Source organism: Haliotis cracherodii, unplaced genomic scaffold (assembly GCF_022045235.1).
Source record: "Haliotis cracherodii isolate W230 unplaced genomic scaffold, xgHalCrac1.p SCAF_7, whole genome shotgun sequence".
Classification (NCBI taxonomy): domain Eukaryota; kingdom Metazoa; phylum Mollusca; class Gastropoda; order Lepetellida; family Haliotidae; genus Haliotis; species Haliotis cracherodii.
In genome coordinates this window covers 9,079,295-9,099,088 of record NW_027266330.1, presented here as the reverse complement: position 1 = coordinate 9,099,088, position 19,794 = coordinate 9,079,295, and the positions used below count along the sequence as shown (strand labels likewise).

Here is a 19,794-nt window from a genome sequence, read left to right as displayed (position 1 = left end):
TCAAATCAAATTAGTTTACACAATTCAATACACAATGTAATAATGCCCAATTCAGTACAATGTATCTTTTATGTAGTTTTGAAATAGCTTGCCTGCCATATTGTGGTGTACTATGTGGGTTTTTTTCGTTTTTTTTCTATTCCTGAAGGAATGTTTGTTTTCAGAAAGTGTTGTGATGGTGGTATTCACATAATCCGACATGTGTTATTTATCGCTCCATATTCAGTCTGAATAAACATATGTTTCAATCTAGTGAGCTGAACGTGACATTTATGAAATGAGTAGGCATATTACTATGGACATTGTGGCTATCAATTGGCTCCATAACGTGCTAGGTTTCATATGGAAGGGAGGACTATTTCATAATCTTCGAAGAACATCGTTTGGGCAACAAATTAGTGAGTTCACCTTAAAGCGGTTTTGAACAGCATGTCAGTTATATCACGCCGTGTCAACCGGGATCGAACCCACGACTCTGCACAGCCAATTTTAGTGCACTAGACGACTGGGTCAGTTATATAAAGAATCACCACATTGGTTAAAACATAATCGGAGCTTCAAGACAAGTTATGTTGCAACATCATCAACAAACAGTCCAATTTTAGTGTAGATGATGGTGTCTCAAAACAAACTTTCAATCATTAAATATCATCAACACAACGTTTCAGGTCGACCACTGTGATGTCCCTTCTCGTCAATTAAATAAAAAAGAAATATGTTCTTATTTCAAATGCCGTGATTAATACTGAACTCCATTGTAGGGTTATATTCTTCAGCATCATAAGCTCCAGTTCAGATTCGGGTCAGCAAACCGTGCTGGTCGTAGGAGGCGGCTAACGGGATCTGTTGATCGGGGTCGTTGATTTGGTTGACACATGCAGTCGTAGATCGATGCTCATGATATCAATCAATTGATTGTCTGGCCTAGAATGGATTATTTATAGACCGCTGTCGGAAGTGCGGAATTAAATAACACCCAAACAAACACCAATATCAGCTGCCAGTATTCTGAGCCTCCTGGTTTCTGAGATGATAAGGCTCAAACATTTGCATCTAAATTTATCCCCGTGTTATGGATTTTCGGACGCTTAAGAAACATCTTAGTGTTTTCTCTAATCACATCAACAACTGTAAAACATCTCTTTAAATATTAAACGACAGCTTGCTCTGAAAAGCAAGCCATCATCTGAGGATTTACAATGCCTGTGTGATGCTACACCCCTCGTTATAGCGCGAGTAATCGCGATAAACATTGTAGTCCGAAAACGTATAACGTCAAAAAACCTTTGATACGAGGATATAAATATTATAAATTTAAAAATCCCCAAATAATTCGTTTTAAATTCATTCAAACAACCAATCTATGTATTGTCCTTGATATGGTCATGACATTTCAGCTACTGTTAAATTCAAGTGTCAGATATACATGACCAACCGAATAACAAACACACGTTGTAACGTCGTACGGCGAAGGCATCACCTATCAAGACCCTGACCATGCCAGGGCTGACAGTTTCCAAGTCGGTGACTGTCCAGTGACGCATGTTGGGTGGGGTGTGGTGAGTAGGGTTGGGGGAGGGGTGTGGTCTTATCAATATCTAGAATGCGAACATGCTTTTCGCAGATGGTTTGTTCTCAAAACATTGCATAAGTCAGGCGTATATAATGAATACCTCCGCTTGCCGAACTCAATCTTTGCCGAACTCCGTGATTGCCGAACTCAGCTACAGGTAGGTTCAATCTCTCAGCTGCCTTTGATGACTCTCTTAACTTTAGAGTCGATCATTAAAACAGTTTTTATCGGATCATTCTTCAAGAGATCCTTTAAACACAACGCTGATTTAATGTTTCTATCGAAAATGAATTGTTTCCCCTGGAAAGATGCTGTGCACATATACTGTCGGGCAAAAGAAAGCATACATGTTTGATGGTGGCTAAAAGTACACAAAAAACAAATAGATATTGATGGTGGTGTATCTGATACGGGTATCATGGTTGTGTTTTGAATCTTACGTTTGCAGTGTTTCAGCAAATGTTTTCAGCCTGGTAAAGTTCTGATAACGCTTGTATTTTCTTTGTGAAATCAAATTTTCAAGTGTATACTCTCCTTTGTCTGGCACTCTAGATTAAGTTAAAAGTCACACGGTCGTTGATTTCATTGAAACTTCGGTAATTTTATTTGAAAGAGTCTGACATAAGTGTGTGGCTTTAGGAAAATGGGTATTGATAATTTCATACAATCTGGGGTTTCTGAGTATAGTGTCCATGGGAGTGTTTTTGTGTGTAATTCAACTGTTACCATACCTTCAAGCTATCCACGAGTCTAAGAATGAAGGTCGTCGTCCTCTTCACTCTGGTTCTCCTGGCTACGGGGGGAGACGCCGGTAAAGTCAAAGACTTCTTCCACAACGTTGGACAAAAGCTGGGAGACTTCTTCAAAAGTGCTGGACACACCATCCTGCACGAGCTGGACCTACACGGGGGCGAGCTGCTCACTGCCGGGGTACAGGCCGGGAAGATGTTACTTTCTCAGGGCATCCAAGGTACGTCGTGTCGTACTGTTTCAGGGCATCCAAGGTACGTCGTGTCGTACTGTTTCAGGGCATCCAAGGTACGTCGTGTCGTACTGTTTCAGGGCATCCAAGGTACGTCGTGTCGTACTGTTTCAGGGCATCCAAGGTACGTCGTGATGTTTCAGGGCATCCAAGGTACGTCGTGATGTTTCAGGGCATCCAAGGTACGTCGTACTGTTTCAGGGCATCCAAGGTACGTCGTGATGTTTCAGGGCATCCAAAGTACGTCGTGATGTTTCAGGGCATCCAAGGTACGTCGTACTGTTTCAGGGCATCCAAATTACGCTGTGTTGTGCTATTTCAGGGCAACTAAAGCAGATCATGGTATTTCAGTCATACATTGTATGTCATGCAATTTCTGGGAATCCAAGGTTCGTTGTAGGTATTCAAGTAATGCGTGGTATTTCAGGGCATGTAGGATATGTCGTTGCAAATAGACTACTTCGTGGGAATTTAATTAAATCAGGGAATGTAGGTGAATTTACGCCCGATGTAGAAAATGAAACAGTCGGCAGCTGAGCGTCCAGTAACCATTTGACAGTGCCTTCGTGGTACTCGACAACGTCACCCTTCCACTTTAGTTATGCTTTCTGTAGCTGTCTCGCTAACGTCGTTTCCTTCAAGTGGAAGCACAATAATGTCTCAAAGTTGGGGCAAATTGTTTCCAAGCATTCACTTATGTACTGTGAAGTTACAAAGGGCTGTATGTTACTCATTTCTCAATGAAGTGAACGCTTAAACGAACAAAACTTCAATGCAAGACACTTCTCTCTTCCTTCAAACAACTATTTGTCACTCTCCCTCCCTCGTTTTCTATCTATCAACTATTTCACGTCTCTTCTACAGTCTTGTATACAGTAAATTGAATTGTGTAAACAATAGGGGTGGGCAATATATGGTGGAAGGACGTGTCACCACTCTTGTTCACATCTTGAGTAAATGCATAGAAATAATGGATTGAGTTGTTAAAGGGGTCGCTAGTGATAACAACGGCTCGCCTTCTGGAAGTTGGGAGCACCATACAAGTCGGTGGTAAGAAAATGACTGATAAAGGTCGTTGTGTGAAAATATAGCGCAACGATCATTGAAAGTCCCATACCTTATTGAAACCCAAGCCTCACGCCACAAAGCCATCTTACCGGAAGCGTATGTTAAAGTATGGGAATTCTGATTGGCATAACGCTATGATCGCCTTGTGGAACATTGAGATGTAAAATTATACGCGCGTGCGTGCGTGCGTGCGTGTATGTGTGTGTGTGTGTGTGTGTGTGTACTAGTTAGAACTGACGCCGAATTTATGGTGCCAGCCCACTGAGATACCATTCCGCAGTTTAACATGAATACCTCACTCAGACACAGTCCTTGTTTTAGTCCCTTAATGCCGAGCGCCAGACAGGGTAACACCATATAACAAAATGACGTAACGTCATTCGTCTATGAAATCTAGTGCCGAGGACAGCTATCTGTAGTACACAAAAAGTCCTTAAAGCAGGCCACCCTTAACAAACGAAAATAAGCCAGTATTACAGAGTCATATGAAATACCAGAACGTAAATGTTTTTTGTGGTTATAATATTTCATGGGAAAAACAAAATCACAATACAATATGACATATCAAGTCATTGTTAGTATGTTGTGTGTTGCAGCTCTGGCGTTGAACACAGCAAATGCCTTTACAAAACCAGATAAGAGATCGGACATGATCAGGTAAGCACAGAGCATCCTCATCCCATGATGTGACCGTCATACATCTAGGTAAACAACAGGAGTGAATGAGTTTGGTTTTAAGCCACTTTTAGCAATATTCAAGCAATATCAGGGCGGAGGACACCAAACATGGGCTTCTCACATTGTACCCATGTCGGAAATCAAAGCCTGGTCTTCGGCGTGACGAGCAAACGCTTTAACCACAAGGCTACCCCACCGCCCCTGTATGTCACTTTGACATCGCTGGATTTCGATGTAAAACATCATTCAACCACCCTTTCATACATATATTACCCCTGCACTGACTTGTCGCACGAGTGAAACTTGAACAGTAAACAAAAGCTACAAATCATTTTCCGTAATATCATAAGAAAGCTATATAAGAAAGTATAGTCCTTTGTACTATTCCGACTATATCGTAAGAATGCATTCTTAAAGTAACTGTCAAATACTGGTGATACAAGCTGTTAAAAAGTGAACGAATCCTGCCTCCCCGGTGGCACCGATCACAAACACATGCGAAGGCAAGTCAATTGTTAACCTGAAAAGACACGGGAGCATGAGGTACATGTAAGAGTGGAGAATTGCACCAGACATCTATCTTTGTATCTACCGTTTGATCTGTTAACGCCTGTGCCTTAAAGGCAGGATGTGGTGTTTTTGAAGTTTGTATTTGGGTGTTATATTTACTGTATTTTTTGCTCGCAACAGTCAGCTGTTCACCACCCTGGAGCAGGATGTCCACGGGGTCATTGACAAGGGTCAGGCAGAGCTCAAGGCCGTTATGGCGTGGTTCCGGCAAAGTCTCAGTGAAATTATCGACATGGCCGCCAATCTCGAATTGACACCAGAGGAAATAGTTCAAAAGATTGATGCTCTTGTCGGTGAGTTATATATGACGTCATACCTCCTTGTATACTTAATATAATAGTTGAAGATATGTTTCATAAAGGTAATGTATATATTAAAAAGGAAAAGTCCAATAATCATATATCAGCTGAGCATGAACCGCTAAAAAGGGTAAAATTGTGAGAGTGAGGGAGACACCAGAAATGGACCTCTCGCGCTTACCAATGTGATGGAACGTGACGATTCCGGGGTAGAATAGGTCTTCAACAACCCATGCTTGCCGTAAAAGGCGACTAGGCTTGTCGTTAGAGGCGATCGGGTGGTCAGGCTCGCTGATTTGATGCATGTCATCGATCCCAATTGCGTAGATAGATGATCATGATATTAATCACTGGACTGTCTGGTCCAGACTCGATTATTTACAGACCGCCGTCATATAGCTGAAATATTTCTGAGTGCGGCATTAAACAACGAAACAACAACAACTACAAAACAACCAATGTGATACCGTTATTTCATTTCAAATGGTACTTTTAAATGCTATTTTGTACCATATAAGTATGTAAACCTGTTCACTCAATACATTTGTTATCAAAAAAGAGTTATGACAGATGTAACTAAAATACACGAAAGTGTCGATATTCGATTTCTTATTTCATATTTCATTCGGCGGCTACGGTGGCCCAGTTGTCTAAAAGGCGCCGCAATTAACATACACGGAGCTCCACCTCTGAGGTGTGCCAGAACTCCACCATCTGATACGCTCTGATTATGTTTCTAGTTTTGTCAGCATCACAACTGAGGTCATGGGTTTCACCTAATTTAAGACTTGCATCACTCCATACTTGTCAATACTTGAAACTCAATACTTGTCAATACTTGACACTCCATACTTGTCAATACTTGAAACTCAATACTTGTCAATACTTGACACTCCATACTTGTCAATACTTGGCACTCCATACTTGTCAATACTTGATACTCCATACTTGTCAATACTTGATACTCCATACTTGTCAATACTTGACACTCCATATTTGTCAATACTTGACGCTCGATATTTGTCAATACTTGACACTCCATACTTGTCAATACTTGACACTCCATACTTGTCAATACTTGATACTCCATACTTGTCAATACTTGATACTCCATACTTGTCAATACTTGACACTCCATACTTGTCAATACTTGACACTCCATACTTGTCAATACTTGACACTCCATACTTGTCAATAATTGACACTCCATACTTGTCAATACTTGATACTCCATACTTGTCAATACTTGACACTCCATACTTGTCAATACTTGACACTCCATACTTGTCAATACTTGAAACTCAATACTTGTCAATACTTGAAACTCAATACTTGTCAATACTTGATGCTTAATACATGTCAATACTTGACGCTCAATACTTGTCAATACTTGACACACAATACTTGTCAATACTTGACACTCAATACTTGTCAAAGCGGCGTTACACATGACTCACTCGCTTGTGTCGACTCCAGGGGTACACAACACCATGGTGGACTCGTTCCTCACCACTGTGATATCTGGAATAGAGAGCGTCATCAGGTCAGCTCTCAAGTTACACAAGAGAAACGGCTTCACCGACTTCTTCTCCAACGTCGGCAGCTCCATCGCATCAGCCTTCTCCCCCATGGTGGATGGCGTGAAACAGGTACAAACTTCCTTTAAAAAATTCTTTAAAAAAAATTGTGTGATCTGTGGTGGTGAGATGAGGTGAAATAACAACGTGTGTTTGTGTTTGTGTGTGTTGGTGTATGTGTGTGTGTTTATTGTGTGTGTGTGTGTTGATTGTGTGTGTGTGTGTTGATTTTGTGTGTGTGTGTGTGTGTCCGGATTAGTCCAGATTAATACCGGTTTTACATTGCTCCCCACTGAGATACCATATCGCATTAGGGACAAAATAGCTGTGAAAATTATTTAAATAGACAAGTGAAAATCAGTGATCAGTGATGACAGCAGATAATCGAAAAGTGAAAGCATGTCCTGTCCTACCGGTAGCACCCGCCATTCACACAATTTTCATAAAAACATAGTATTTATTGACTAACGCCTCACATCAGTAAAGCTTGCATGAATTAATACTGACGGCTGGAATGTAACATATTCTTAGCGCACATTTCCCCTCACTTTATATACTACATAGGTAGCATGTGCCGCAGTAGAGCCAGTTGTTCCATGTTCAGACTCACGTTTGCAAAGTGCGATTCTTGTGACACTTGTGTGACCCTTCCGTTTAGAGAATGAGTGATTGAGTTAAAATTGAACGCATTTGCATCGTTTCAGCCATGACATTGTAACGCCTCGTTAGTTTTGGTACATATTATGCCAATGCCACACTCATATTTCACCCGTATGACGACGGTCTGTAAATAACGGAGTCTAGATAAGACAACCTGTTGGCATGCAGTGAGTTTACCTTTGCAGAAGGGGTTATTATTACTTGAGAATGAAGATGAATTTTTTTCTGTTAGTTTGTTTTAAATACGACTATCTTACAAGTAAATATATCGAACTGCCATTTAAACAAAACCTTATATCAATTATGTCAACAACTGAAAAACCTCCATAATTATATAAAATTACACTCTATCTCTTACCAAAGTGGTAATTTTTTATGCTGGTTCAGTTACTCTATCTGAAGTTACCGTCATCGATCGTAATATTGACTTGATGGAAATAACGTCTATAGCTTATTTGGGAGTTTGAATATTGTGAAAATTCCTTTATGATGGCAAAGGTCCACTATAGATGACACGTTAGTCAATTATTCTTGATACATCTGTGAACTGTCAGTTTGTATACCACGATTCACGACCCGTGAAGATCCGGGGTAGAATAGGTCTTCAGCAGCCGACGCTTGCCGTGAAAGGCGACTATACTTCTCGTAAGAAGCGACTGACGGGATCGGGTGGTCAGGCTCGCTGACTTGGTTGATGCATGTCATCGTATCACAACAGCGTAGATCGATGCTCTTGATGGCAATCACTGGATTGTCTGGTCCAGACTCGATTATTTACAGACCGCCGTCATATAGCTGGAATATTGCTGACTGCGGCGTAAGACAACAAATAAACAAACCACGACTCACTCCCCCCACGTTTTTTCAAGATGGCGACGTCAGCAGGAACGGCCATCAAGGCAAGTGCAGCTGGTTTTGCCTCTGCAGCCAAGGATTCCATGAATCAGCTGGGCGAGAAGCTCAAGCAACACCTACATACGCTCGGTCAGCACGCGGGGAAGCTCGTGCAGCACGGACAGAACGCGCTCAGCGCCATGAAGGACGCCGCAGGAGACATCATGAGTATGGCCAAACTTGGAATATTTTTTTATCAATTGAAACTTGACTATCATTTTAAATGAAAGAGCAACACGCATAGGTAAAACCTCCTCCCGTTACCCCTGCATCGACGTTTTTAAAATCATAAACCCTGACTAGAAGAATTAAAGACTAGAAGACTAAAAGTCTTGCCTTGAGAGCTTCTTAGAAATTCCAGTTCCCACGCTCGAAATATGACGCTTAAATTCGAATGAATGTCACGTGGTATTATAAAGCTGGCAATTGCCGAAACAGATCGTGTGTTTCCTTTGTCATGGTAACCATGTTTCTCTGATTATGAATTGATTCAGAATCGTGGCTAGTAACTATGCATGTTAACACTCAAGCTATTAATTAATTCATCGTTGTCATTTGTTCTGTCGGTATGGTTTAGAAATTGAATATTATGGCTCTTCTTATTAAACGCAGTAGTTTAATGCTCTAAAAACTACTAACTTTAATGTCATCAATATCACTTCAACGGTATAATTACAAGGCGACGATATCGTGTGTTTCATGGCTATGATTGTCGGTTTGTTGGGGATCAAATCCAAGATTCGTCCTGACTGTTGAGCCAGTCAGCAAAATGTCAAGTCATAACCCCTAAGATTTCCTGTGGTAGAATTGGTCCCCGGTAACCAATGCTTCTCGTAAAGGCGACTAAAATTGATTGGTTGCCAAGACTGTGCCCCGATAGCTTGGATCATTGCTGGGGCTTTCCTTCACGGATTTGACCGCCCAAAACTTGTTAAAAGTTTACGAGCGCTTCCAGGGGTTCCGGTTTCGTACGCAGACTATGCTTGTCGTAGGAGGCGACTAACAGGATCGGGTGGTCAGGCTCGCTGACTTGGTTGATGCATGTCATCGATCCCAATTGCGTAGATCGATGCTCATGTTGTCAATCACTGGATTGTCTGGTTCAGACTCGATTATTTACAGACCGCCGTCATATAGCTTGAATACTGCTGAGTGCGGCGTTAAACAACAAACAAACAGACAGTGTCTGCGACGTTACGTAACATCACGGGCAGCTGCATCTGACCTTCATTGCATTTCTCAGGGTAACAAAAAGTACCATCTGTTAACGTCTTTTGGTATGACGTCGTCGGGGATCGAACCCCCGACCTGTCCACTAGACCACTGAGGCTGTCTCAGCTTAGATATACGTCATTGTGACGTTACATTACGTCACTGACCGTCATTGTACGTCTCTCTTTCAGAGCAGACCCTCAGCAACATGAAGGATCCTCTGACAGGGATCAAACAGACCTTGACCAGCGCCGGGGGCACGATTGTCCAGCAGGTGCTTAACGCCATGAGTGGGGGAGACCACGCCCTGGCAGGAAAGGACCCCGTCCCCACTAACCAATAGAAGGACGGACTTGGCCTCTGCTTCATCGCTCGCATGATCACCAGCTTCATCATTTCTTAATAAAACTGCTATTGTCGATGCTGTTTTATGTTTTATCAACACGTAGTTAACAAGGACTACAAACAGGTCACAAGTGGCTGTGTGGACTTAAGCGCAATTTCCGGAACGTGTGAGTATGGTTTTACGCCGCTTGTAGCGATATTCCAGCAATATCAAGGCAGGACTCACCAGAAATGGGCTTCACACAACTTACCCATGTTGGGAATCGAACCCGGGCCTTCGGCGTGACGAACGAAAGCTTTAACCACTTGGATGATCCACCGCCCCTGATGTAACTGGAATATTGTCCAATGCGGCGTTATACCAAACTCATTTATTCAATGAGCGCATGGTTATAGTATTTTTTTGACTTGGGTTGGATTCCCCCACAAAGGAAAACAACAACGCAGTATTGAATCTTTACCAATTAATATGCGCCATGTGTGCTTGAGTTGCAAGCCAGTGTCAGGTACATATGAGTAAAAGCGTGATACAAGTCCGCATTACACCAGGTGTGTTAGTTTGTTGTTTAACGTTTGTTTGTTTGTTGTTTAAACAATATGACGGCGGTCTGTAAAGAATGACACATGAAGATCCGGTGTAGCCCATGCTTGCCGTAAAAGGTGACCATGTAGTAGGAGACGTCTAACGGGATCGGGTGGTCAGGCTCGCTGACATGGTTGATGCATGTCATCGTATCCCAATTGCGCGGATCAATGCTCATGATGTCAATCACTGGATTGTGTGGTCCAGACTCGATTATTTACAGACCGCCGTCATATAGCTTGTACATTGCTGAGGGACGCGTTAGAGGACAAAAAAATAATAATAATCAAATCTGTACCAGCTAAGCCAGCGATTGATATCTTGAGCATCGATCCACGCAATTGGGATGCAATACGATGACATGCAATCAAACAAGTCAGCACGCCTGACCACCATATCCATTTAGTCGCCTCTTACAAGCATGGATTATTGGGGACCTACATTCTTACTAGGAATCCCCATGGTAAACCAGTGACGATAAACATAACCAACGTTCCTTGTCATAGTGGTTCCATGATGAGCAATCAGCTCACCTAGCCAGACCACCTATGTCTGCGGGAGTCGGCCTCCATGGTATCGTGGATAGAGCGTCTGCCGGAGAGCGGAATGTCTGACCTCGTCATACCAAAAGACATTACACGACGGAACTTGTTGTTACCCTGCCTGGTGCTCGGGTAGCGGATAAAGGACTGGTCAGTTCGGAGTGAGTATACTGTGTCTGAGTAGGAATTTAAAGTATGGCGTAGTATCTCAGTGGGCTTGCAATAAAAGACGGACCAAGGCAGGGCTAACAAAGACAACCACACACACATTGGTGCATGGACGAGACTACAAGCTACAATAATCTTGAGCGCGACCTTTAATCCTCACCTCACATCCCACCTTTTAGAATAAGTATTGTGTGTTTGCATCTATTCTGATCCGTTATCACCACTGTCCCGTTTAAAGTAAAGAAATGCACGGTCAACACGAATTTAATTGTCAAATCCGTTTATTCAGCTACATGTATAAATGGACAAATGTGTTTGTGTTTATTGTGGAGGTGAGTGAGTGAGTGGGTGAATGAGAGTGAATGAGTGAGTGGGTGGATGAGAGTGAGTGAGTGGGTGGATGAGAGTGAATGAGTGAGTGGGTGGATGAGAGTGAGTGAGTGGGTGGATGAGAGTGAATGAGTGAGTGGGTGGATGAGAGTGAATGAGTGGGTGGATGAGAGTGAGTGAGTGGGTGGATGAGAGTGAATGAGTGAGTGGGTGGATGAGAGTGAGTGAGTGGGTGGATGAGAGTGAGTGAGTGGGTGGATGAGAGTGAGTGAGTGGGTGGATGAGAGTGAATGAGTGAGTGGGTGGATGAGAGTGAGTGAGTGGGTGGATGAGAGTGAATGAGTGAGTGGGTGGATGAGAGTGAGTGAGTGGGTGGATGAGAGTGAGTGAGTGGGTGGATGAGAGTGAATGAGTGAGTGGGTGGATGAGAGTGAGTGAGTGGGTGGATGAGAGTGAATGAGTGAGTGGGTGGATGAGAGTGAGTGAGTGGGTGGATGAGAGTGAGTGAGTGGGTGGATGAGAGTGAATGAGTGAGTGGGTGGATGAGAGTGAGTGAGTGGGTGGATGAGAGTGAGTGAGTGGGTGGATGAGAGTGAACGAGTGAGTGGGTGGATGAGAGTGAATGAGTGAGTGGGTGGATGAGAGTGAGTGAGTGGGTGGATGAGAGTGAGTAAGTGAGAGTGCTTAAAGTCAGCTGAAACGTATGGATAATTATTCGAGATGTCGTACGAAGGGTACACACGACGAATATGTTAAATGGGTCCACTTATCCGTATAACCAGCACAACGTGCTGCTACTTCTAAACAATTTAACATGTTCTTTCAGCAAGACATAACAACAATTAAATGTTAAGGTCTTAGCCTTGCACCTCATCCTTCGGTCTGCTTATATAAAACCCCACAACCGTACTAACTGTGGAATGAAACATAAATTTCAGATCAACGTGTTCTGGTCAGATTATCCCTTTACAAATCTCTTCCAAAGAATGGTTTGTTTGTTTGTTGCTTAACGCCGCACTCAGCAATATTCCAGCTAAATGACGGCGGTCTGTAAATAATCGCGTCTGGACCAGACAATCGAGTGATTGATATCCTGAACATCGATCCACGCAATTGGGATACAGTGACATGCATCAACCAAGTCAGCGAGCCTGACCACCCGATCCCGTTAGTCGCCTCTTACGACACGCATTAGTCGTCTTTACGGCAAGCATGGGTTGCTGAAGACCTATTCTAACCTCATTCTTCATGCATCTAAAGAATTCAATACATGACACAGAAAGGGATATATTTTGAAATTAGAAAATCATGCTGATTCATTAGAAATCCTGATAGTTTTGGACCAGGACATGTTCGGCTATATAGTGACGATTGGCATCTGAAATTTATTTTATCCCATCACAGAAATAATCTCTCTGTAACAAATCTTTCCGCACGGTGGAAATGCCGGGACGTTATCGTCGCTGACGACGTCTGAGAATTAGAGGTCGCTCTCACTCCCCTGTACATGTCGTTCAACAGACACATTAGGATTGTCAAACGAAGTTGCAAGGGCTTCACGTTTCCATGTCTGAAACGAAAAATAATATTGAGTGAGTGAGTTAACAAGTCGAACAGCATTTCAGTTGTTTCAGTTTATGATTTTCCTTTTATAGTTTTCATGATGACAAACACCAGATTGCCTTGTTCTCACTCGATAATTTACATACAGTCATAAAAAAGCCGGAGCGCGTCAAACAACAAACAAAACATACTTTTGTGAAACATTTCATTTAAAAATTAAATTCAAAAGCTGGTGGTTGTGACGGAGAAGTTTACAGTTATGTGTTTACTTGTTTATTGATTATTAAAAGCAAATACACCAAGGAACGGGAGTAAATATAATATATGAATGAGACAAAATATATATAAAGAATGTCTTGGATCTCAGTGTTGGTATATATACTATGTCTTACATATTTGGTTCTTTTGGTACTGTTCGCTTCAGCGCACAGACAGACACTAGCTAGAACAGCACCGAGGAGGAACAGAACCAGTACCCCTGTAAACTTTCGCACTGTAACAGGTTTGTCATAAACCAAAGACCCCTTCAATCCCATTGTGTCGATAAAGTCAACACCGTCATATATGAGTTCTCTCCCCTTGGTCGCATCACATCCTCTGTTCATCCATTTCTCCTTGATCCTCAAGATCACATCCTCTTCTTTCATTTCAAGGATTTTGTTGTCAATGATGTTACATATATCGCTTGCAATGTTACAAGCAAACGCATATCCTTTGTCATTCAGCGGTTGTCCGAGCGTGATGAGATCACAGGGCGCACCCCCAGCAGCGTATTCAGCCATTGGTCCTTCCATCAGGAACGCATAGGCGCCACGAGATGCTCGTACTTTCGTGATGCCGGCGGCAGTTGTTTGGGCCAGATTGGCATCGTCCCTGTTAATCTGCTCCCAGAGTCGCTTGGCTAACGGTTCCTGGGATGTCTCGAGGTATGATGCGATGTGTCCGTATTTCGCGCAGCCAAAGGATACGTCATCTTGCTGGACAAGCTCCTCGAACGATGTAAAGGGCACGCTGTAGATGCTGGAGTTGTGGGTGAGGAAGAGCGCGGTGAGGTTGGAGGTGAAGGACACAAGGACGAGGATGGAGAACAACCACCAGGCGGAGGTCAAGACACGGCCGGACGATGACCGGGGCAGACAGCGGCTTCCTGCAATGGGAAACATACACTCGTGTGGACAAGAACGTTCAACAGGAACTTAACCTGGCACAATTCATCCAAGGTCCGACCCGTGAAGACCCGGGTAGAAAAGGTCTTCAGCGACCCATACTTGCCGTAAAAGACGACTATGCTTGTCGTAGGAGGCGACAAACGGGATCGGGTGGTCAGGCTCGCTGATTTGGTTGATGCATGTCATCGATCCCAATTGCGTGGATCGATGCACATGATATCAATTACTGGATTGTCTGGTCCAGACTCGATTATTTACAGACCGCCGTCATATAGTTGGAATATTGCTGAATGCGGCGGTAAACAACAAACAAACCAATTGCGTTGACCGATGCTCATAATATCAATCACTGGATTGTCTGGTCCAGACTCGATTATATACAGACCCCGTCATATAGCTGGAATATTGCCGAGTGCGGCGTTAAACAAAGAAACAAACACAAACGTTACGAAATAGAAGCACATACTCACTCTGCCACATCAGTGTACTCAGAGTGTGGAAGAGACTACTGGACAGGGACCTCTCCCCCAGGGGCTCCTCATCCTCCCTGCCAAGTATAAATGACCACTTCTCGTATGGGCTGTATCGGACGATGACGATGAAGAGGGCGGTGATGACGGCCAGGGTGAGAGCCAGGATGCCCCACATCCAGAGGGAGAAGGGTTTGAGGAGGAAGAGGAAGGCGTGGGATGCCAGCCAATCAGAAGGCTTCGTGTACAGTATCCGGATCCCGGAGGACATGTAGGGCTGGGTGTAGCGGATGAACCTTGACCGTCCGGACATAATGACCAGAGGGGCGGCCGCGATATCGGCCTCCTGCTGGCAGAATTGACTGGCTTGTATAACGTATTGACATTAATTGTTCGTTTGTTTGTTTCTTGTTTAACTCCGCAATATTCCAGCTATATGACGGCGGCCTGTAAATAACCGAGTCTCGACCAGACAATCCAGTGATTGACATCATGAGCATCGACCCACTTAATTGGGATACGATGACATGTATCTACCAAGTCAGCGAGCCTGACCACCCGACCCCGTAAGTCGCCTCTTACGACAAGCATTGTCGCCTTTTAGGGCAAGCATGGGTTGCGTAAGACCTATTTCACCCCGGATCTTCACGGGTGGCAGGATTACTTCTCCTTGTTGCCAGGCAACAAACACTCACTGTTTAATGCAAAGTGTGCGAGTGGCGGGTAGGGCAGGACATGGTTGCCCTTTTCGTTTACACCACGTGTCATCACTGATTTCAATATATTGTTTCACGCCGCACTCAGCAGTATTCCTGCTATATTACGGCGGTCTAAATAATCAAGTCTGGACCAGACAATCCAGAGTTTGGCATCATGAGCATCGATCTACGCTTGGTTGGTTGGTTTCTTGTTTAACGCCGCACTCAGCAATATTCCAACTATATGACGGCGGTCTGTAAATAATGGAGTCTTGACAAGACAATCCAGTGATTGATATCATGAGCATCGATCAATGCAATTGGGATCGATGACCTGTGTCAACCAAGTCAGCGAACCTGACCACCCGATCCCGTTAGTCGCCTTTTACGACAAGCATAGTCGCCTTTTATGGCAAGCATGGGTTGCTGAAGACCCCAGATTTCTACCTCGGATCTTTGCGGGTCTCGATCTACGCAATTGGGATACGATGACATGCATCAACCAAGTCAGCGAGCCTGAGCACCCGCTCCGTTAGTCGCCTGTTACGACATAATAACAATAAAAAAATCTTTAGAATCGACACACTACAGAGAGCGTAAGTTGATGGAATCGACAAGCTGAAAATGGAAAAACAAGGAGGTTCCCCGTGCAAGTGACGCACATTGTTGATGACCTCTCCAATCATCCCTGTCCACGTCCCGTCCTGCCGCCGTCTCCCCCACGTGTTGTCTTTCACCAGGTCGAGGGTGTAGGAGAAGTTGCAGCGCCGGGCGACCTCGTCAAGGATGTCGACGATGATGCCCTCGAATCCTTCACCAGTCTTGTGGTTGGGCATTAGGAAAGGCCAGTGCTGTAACAATGGGTGATAGGATTTGTACAGGCATCTACGTAACTCACTTGAATCCAAGTGAAATCGGATTAATAATATAAAATAAAGTCATGATACGATCGGAACCTTGTCCACATATAGAGAGAATAACACCCTTGGCAGGTATTCGCAAAAAGGTGTGCGTACGAGTCAAAATAGGGAATTGCATCGGACAACATTTGTGTCACTGCGTCAAATTTGAAAATGCCATTTGGAAATGTCCTTCACATGGCTATCATAAAACGTTTTGAAAGTTGCAACCTTTTTTTAGTCGAATGACGCTCTTTGAAATCTTGGTAGAAAGAGCACGCTTGATTGTACCTCAAATGTTTCGACACCAAGTATAACTCGACATAAAGGGAAAATTTAATGCTGAAGGGGATATTGTAGAGATATATTTGACACAATGAATCTATATGTATAGATCTAAATATGAAACCGCCGAGGTGAACTCCATTATTTCGATGGGTAAATCAGTGGAAGGGAATTGTCTATATGACCGCTGTGAAACGATATCACATCACCGATATACATGAAGCTGAATGTTTACCAATCCGAAGTCAGAACTTCCTGTTCACATGCATTCAGAAACAGACCAACAAGATGGGGGATACAACGTACAAGATACACAAGGATGCAACTTCATCTTTATTTTCATTACGATTAATCTGGCGATTGTCCATGTCTGTTTACCACCTTCAGAGAAAGTGTTGCTTACCTCAATGGTGGTCACGTGAATATCACCAGGGATTGCAGTTGACGCCTTGAACACAAAGAGCAATATACAGTATATATCATACACGCTATTAAAAGAAGGACGCATCAAAGTCAGAAGGAAACAGCAACATCTTGTAAAAAGGATGTAACATGATCTAATAGAACGTGAAAAGGATGCATCAATGTCCTATAAGAAGGGTACTAAGAGCTCTCGTAAGAAGGGTGCATCAACGTTTTGGGCGCAACAACAACAGTGTAGGGATGCATTAACTCCCTATAAGAAGGATGCATCAGCCCCCTTATAGAAGGGTGCACTAACGTCTTGGGCGCAGCACCGTTGTGTAAGGATGCATCAACGCCCTATAAGAAGGATGCATCAACCCCCTTATAGAAGGGTGCACTAACGTCTTGGGCGCAGCACCGTTGTGTAAGGATGCACCAACTCCCTATAAGAAGGATGCATCAAGGTCTTGTAAGTAGAACGCACCCGCAACCCGTAAGAACGCTACCACAATATCGTGTACGAAGGATGTCAAAGAGTTTTGTTACAAGGATACACCAACGCCTTGTAAGACGGATGCAGAGACATCGTGTAAGAATCACGCCAGTGTTTTATGCATCAACACCCCTCTGTAAGGAGACTTCAAAGACGTCTTGTAAGGAGAATTCATCAACGCATTGTAAAACAGATGCATCAAAGTCTTGAAACAAGGGTGCAACAGTGTCATGTTACAAGCATGCATCAAAGTCCTCTGTGAGAGAGAGAGTGAGTAGAAATTAACGCCGCTTTTAACAGTATTCCAGTTATATCGCAGCGTGTCAGCTTGATATTGGAGGAAAGCCCGAAGTCATGCAGGTATAAACGTTTACCACTTCGGTGAAACTCACGAGCACGTGTATGGTGCTGACAAGCTCAGAAACATAATCGGGGCGAACCGGGATTGAATCCCAAGATCATATACTTCTGGCGTGATAAAGGAACGCTACCCTGCACAGTGAATTGTGGTGCCTTAGAAGGCTGGGCACCCGTAAGATGGTTGCATCACATCTTGTTAGAAGGGAGAAAACTTGTAAAAGGGATGGATCGACTTCCTATATATAGACGAGAACATACATTACGTAGTCATATTCATACAGTAACATGCCTATTGAAATAATGATCATAATTATTTAAAACAAACAATAACCATGATGATATTCAAACTTAGAACGGTTTCTGAATACCTACTTTGTGTAGAATGGTCACAAGGACCAGAGCAAACAGTAGTGGCGCCATGTTGGATTACCGTGGATGTGTGGACCCCACCCTCCGGACCACGGTGTCGGGAACGCGGACTAGCGTTCCAGGCGGATGAAACAGTATCTGTGTCATAGGACACCACGTGACTGATAATGGCGCGTGATTGATAAGGAACAATGGATGGTCTCGTGAATGTGTGAAAGAAGTGTGCCACAAGACCTTGTTTCTGACCCCCTCCTCTTCCACCCCCTGTTTGTCGCTTAACGCCGGACTCAGCAATACTACGACGCTGTGACGAAGCCTGTATACAAGCGAGTCTGGAACAGACTATCAGGTGATTGATGTTGTGAGCCAGGATCCACGCCATCGAGATACGGGGTACGATGATGTGTCATCAACCGAGTCACAGGTCTGACAACCCGATACATGAAGTCGCTTACGAACAGCATAGGTTGCTGGGGGCCGATGCTACCCAGGAATCCCAACAGATCCCCATGTGCTCTTGAGTTCCCCCAAATGGTTAACGTCACTTCAGGCTCTCCTGCCACATCACGGAGAAACGCCGTGCTACAACTGAAATACCGTTCAAAGCGGTCTTGTAAAAAAAACATTCACTCACTAAATTTATTTCCGTTTTAGTCCTGAAATCGAGATTTTAATCTCCTGCAACTGAGTCTGAAAATCTTGATGTAGCTACAGAACGTCATGTACAGGGTAGCGAAATGCATGGGTTGCTGAAGGCAAATTCTTCGGGTTACTATGGCAACCAACTGACCAGGCGTGAACACCTAATCCTTCTATGCGTCTGCCCCACGAAAAGCATAGTGTGTTGGCGATCCATGCTGTGCCGTAATTGCATTGAAAGTTGAAAGTACAAACTTTGGGGGCTGCAAAATATGGTCACCATATAACAAATCTTTGTCAGAGTGACGTCCGATATTCTCGATCAGTATATATGTAATTTTAATGGGAAATAAATAGTAATAATGCTTTGTATCCAGAATAAGTGATGATGTGCAGTCACGGCACCGGCCCTTAACTGTCGGCTCACAAATGTCAATGTCGTTGTATTGTGTTAAAAGAACATTGGTGACTGTTAGTATCCAGAGAATCGGATCATATCAGTATGTGTGTGTGTGTGTGTGTGCGTTAGTGTGTGTGTGTGGTTGTTTAACGCCGCACGATCCCGTTAGTCGCCTCTTACGACAACCTTAGTCGCCTGTGACTGCAAGCATGGGTCGCTGAAGACCTATTCTACCACTGATCTTCACGGGTCTCAAAGTCAGTAAACTGCGTCTGAATAGTGCATCCATGTGAAACTGCTTCACTGTATTTCAACGGGCTAGTCCGGACTAGTACAAGCACACACACACACACATACACGTTACACGAAACGTCTAACTCCATTTCAGCTCAAATCGCCTTTCATTCATCAGTCAACCGTCTTCTAAGGAAGTAAGGGGAGGCATGTTTGATGCAAGATCTTTATTTCCTAGGCGTGTATTTACATCGAACTGGGACTATCTCGGAGTATTTATATAAGACAAAAGAGGAACCATATTTGGTTTTCACTAAATCCTGTATTCT

The 19,794-nt window shown here is 43.6% G+C and overlaps 2 protein-coding genes across 3 annotated transcripts; one reads left to right on the top strand and one right to left on the bottom strand.

The window, feature by feature from the left end:
- The first annotated feature begins 2,329 nt into the window (after positions 1-2,329).
- Positions 2,330-9,856, top strand: LOC139448646 (uncharacterized). The gene is made up of 7 exons (XM_071230207.1): positions 2,330-2,543; positions 2,699-2,824; positions 4,220-4,280; positions 4,992-5,164; positions 6,647-6,819; positions 8,277-8,469; positions 9,705-9,856. Exons 1-7 carry the CDS (start codon positions 2,330-2,332, stop codon positions 9,854-9,856), a joined length of 1,092 nt encoding a protein of 363 aa, XP_071086308.1.
- A 1,834-nt stretch (positions 9,857-11,690) lies between these two features.
- On the bottom strand, positions 11,691-18,305 carry LOC139447604 (glutamate receptor 2-like). 2 transcript variants are annotated; one of them, XM_071229009.1, is made up of 6 exons: positions 18,196-18,305; positions 16,969-17,013; positions 16,044-16,232; positions 14,684-15,029; positions 13,437-14,191; positions 11,691-13,051 (listed from the first exon to the last, which is right to left on the bottom strand). In XM_071229009.1, the coding sequence occupies exons 1-6, from the start codon at positions 18,241-18,243 to the stop codon at positions 12,962-12,964; spliced, it is 1,473 nt and encodes a 490-aa protein (XP_071085110.1). In that variant the 5' UTR covers positions 18,244-18,305; the 3' UTR covers positions 11,691-12,961. The 2 variants fall into 2 exon arrangements, with proteins under 2 accessions (XP_071085110.1, XP_071085112.1); XM_071229011.1 differs by having other exon boundaries at positions 18,192-18,242.
- Positions 18,306-19,794: the final 1,489 nt, after the last annotated feature.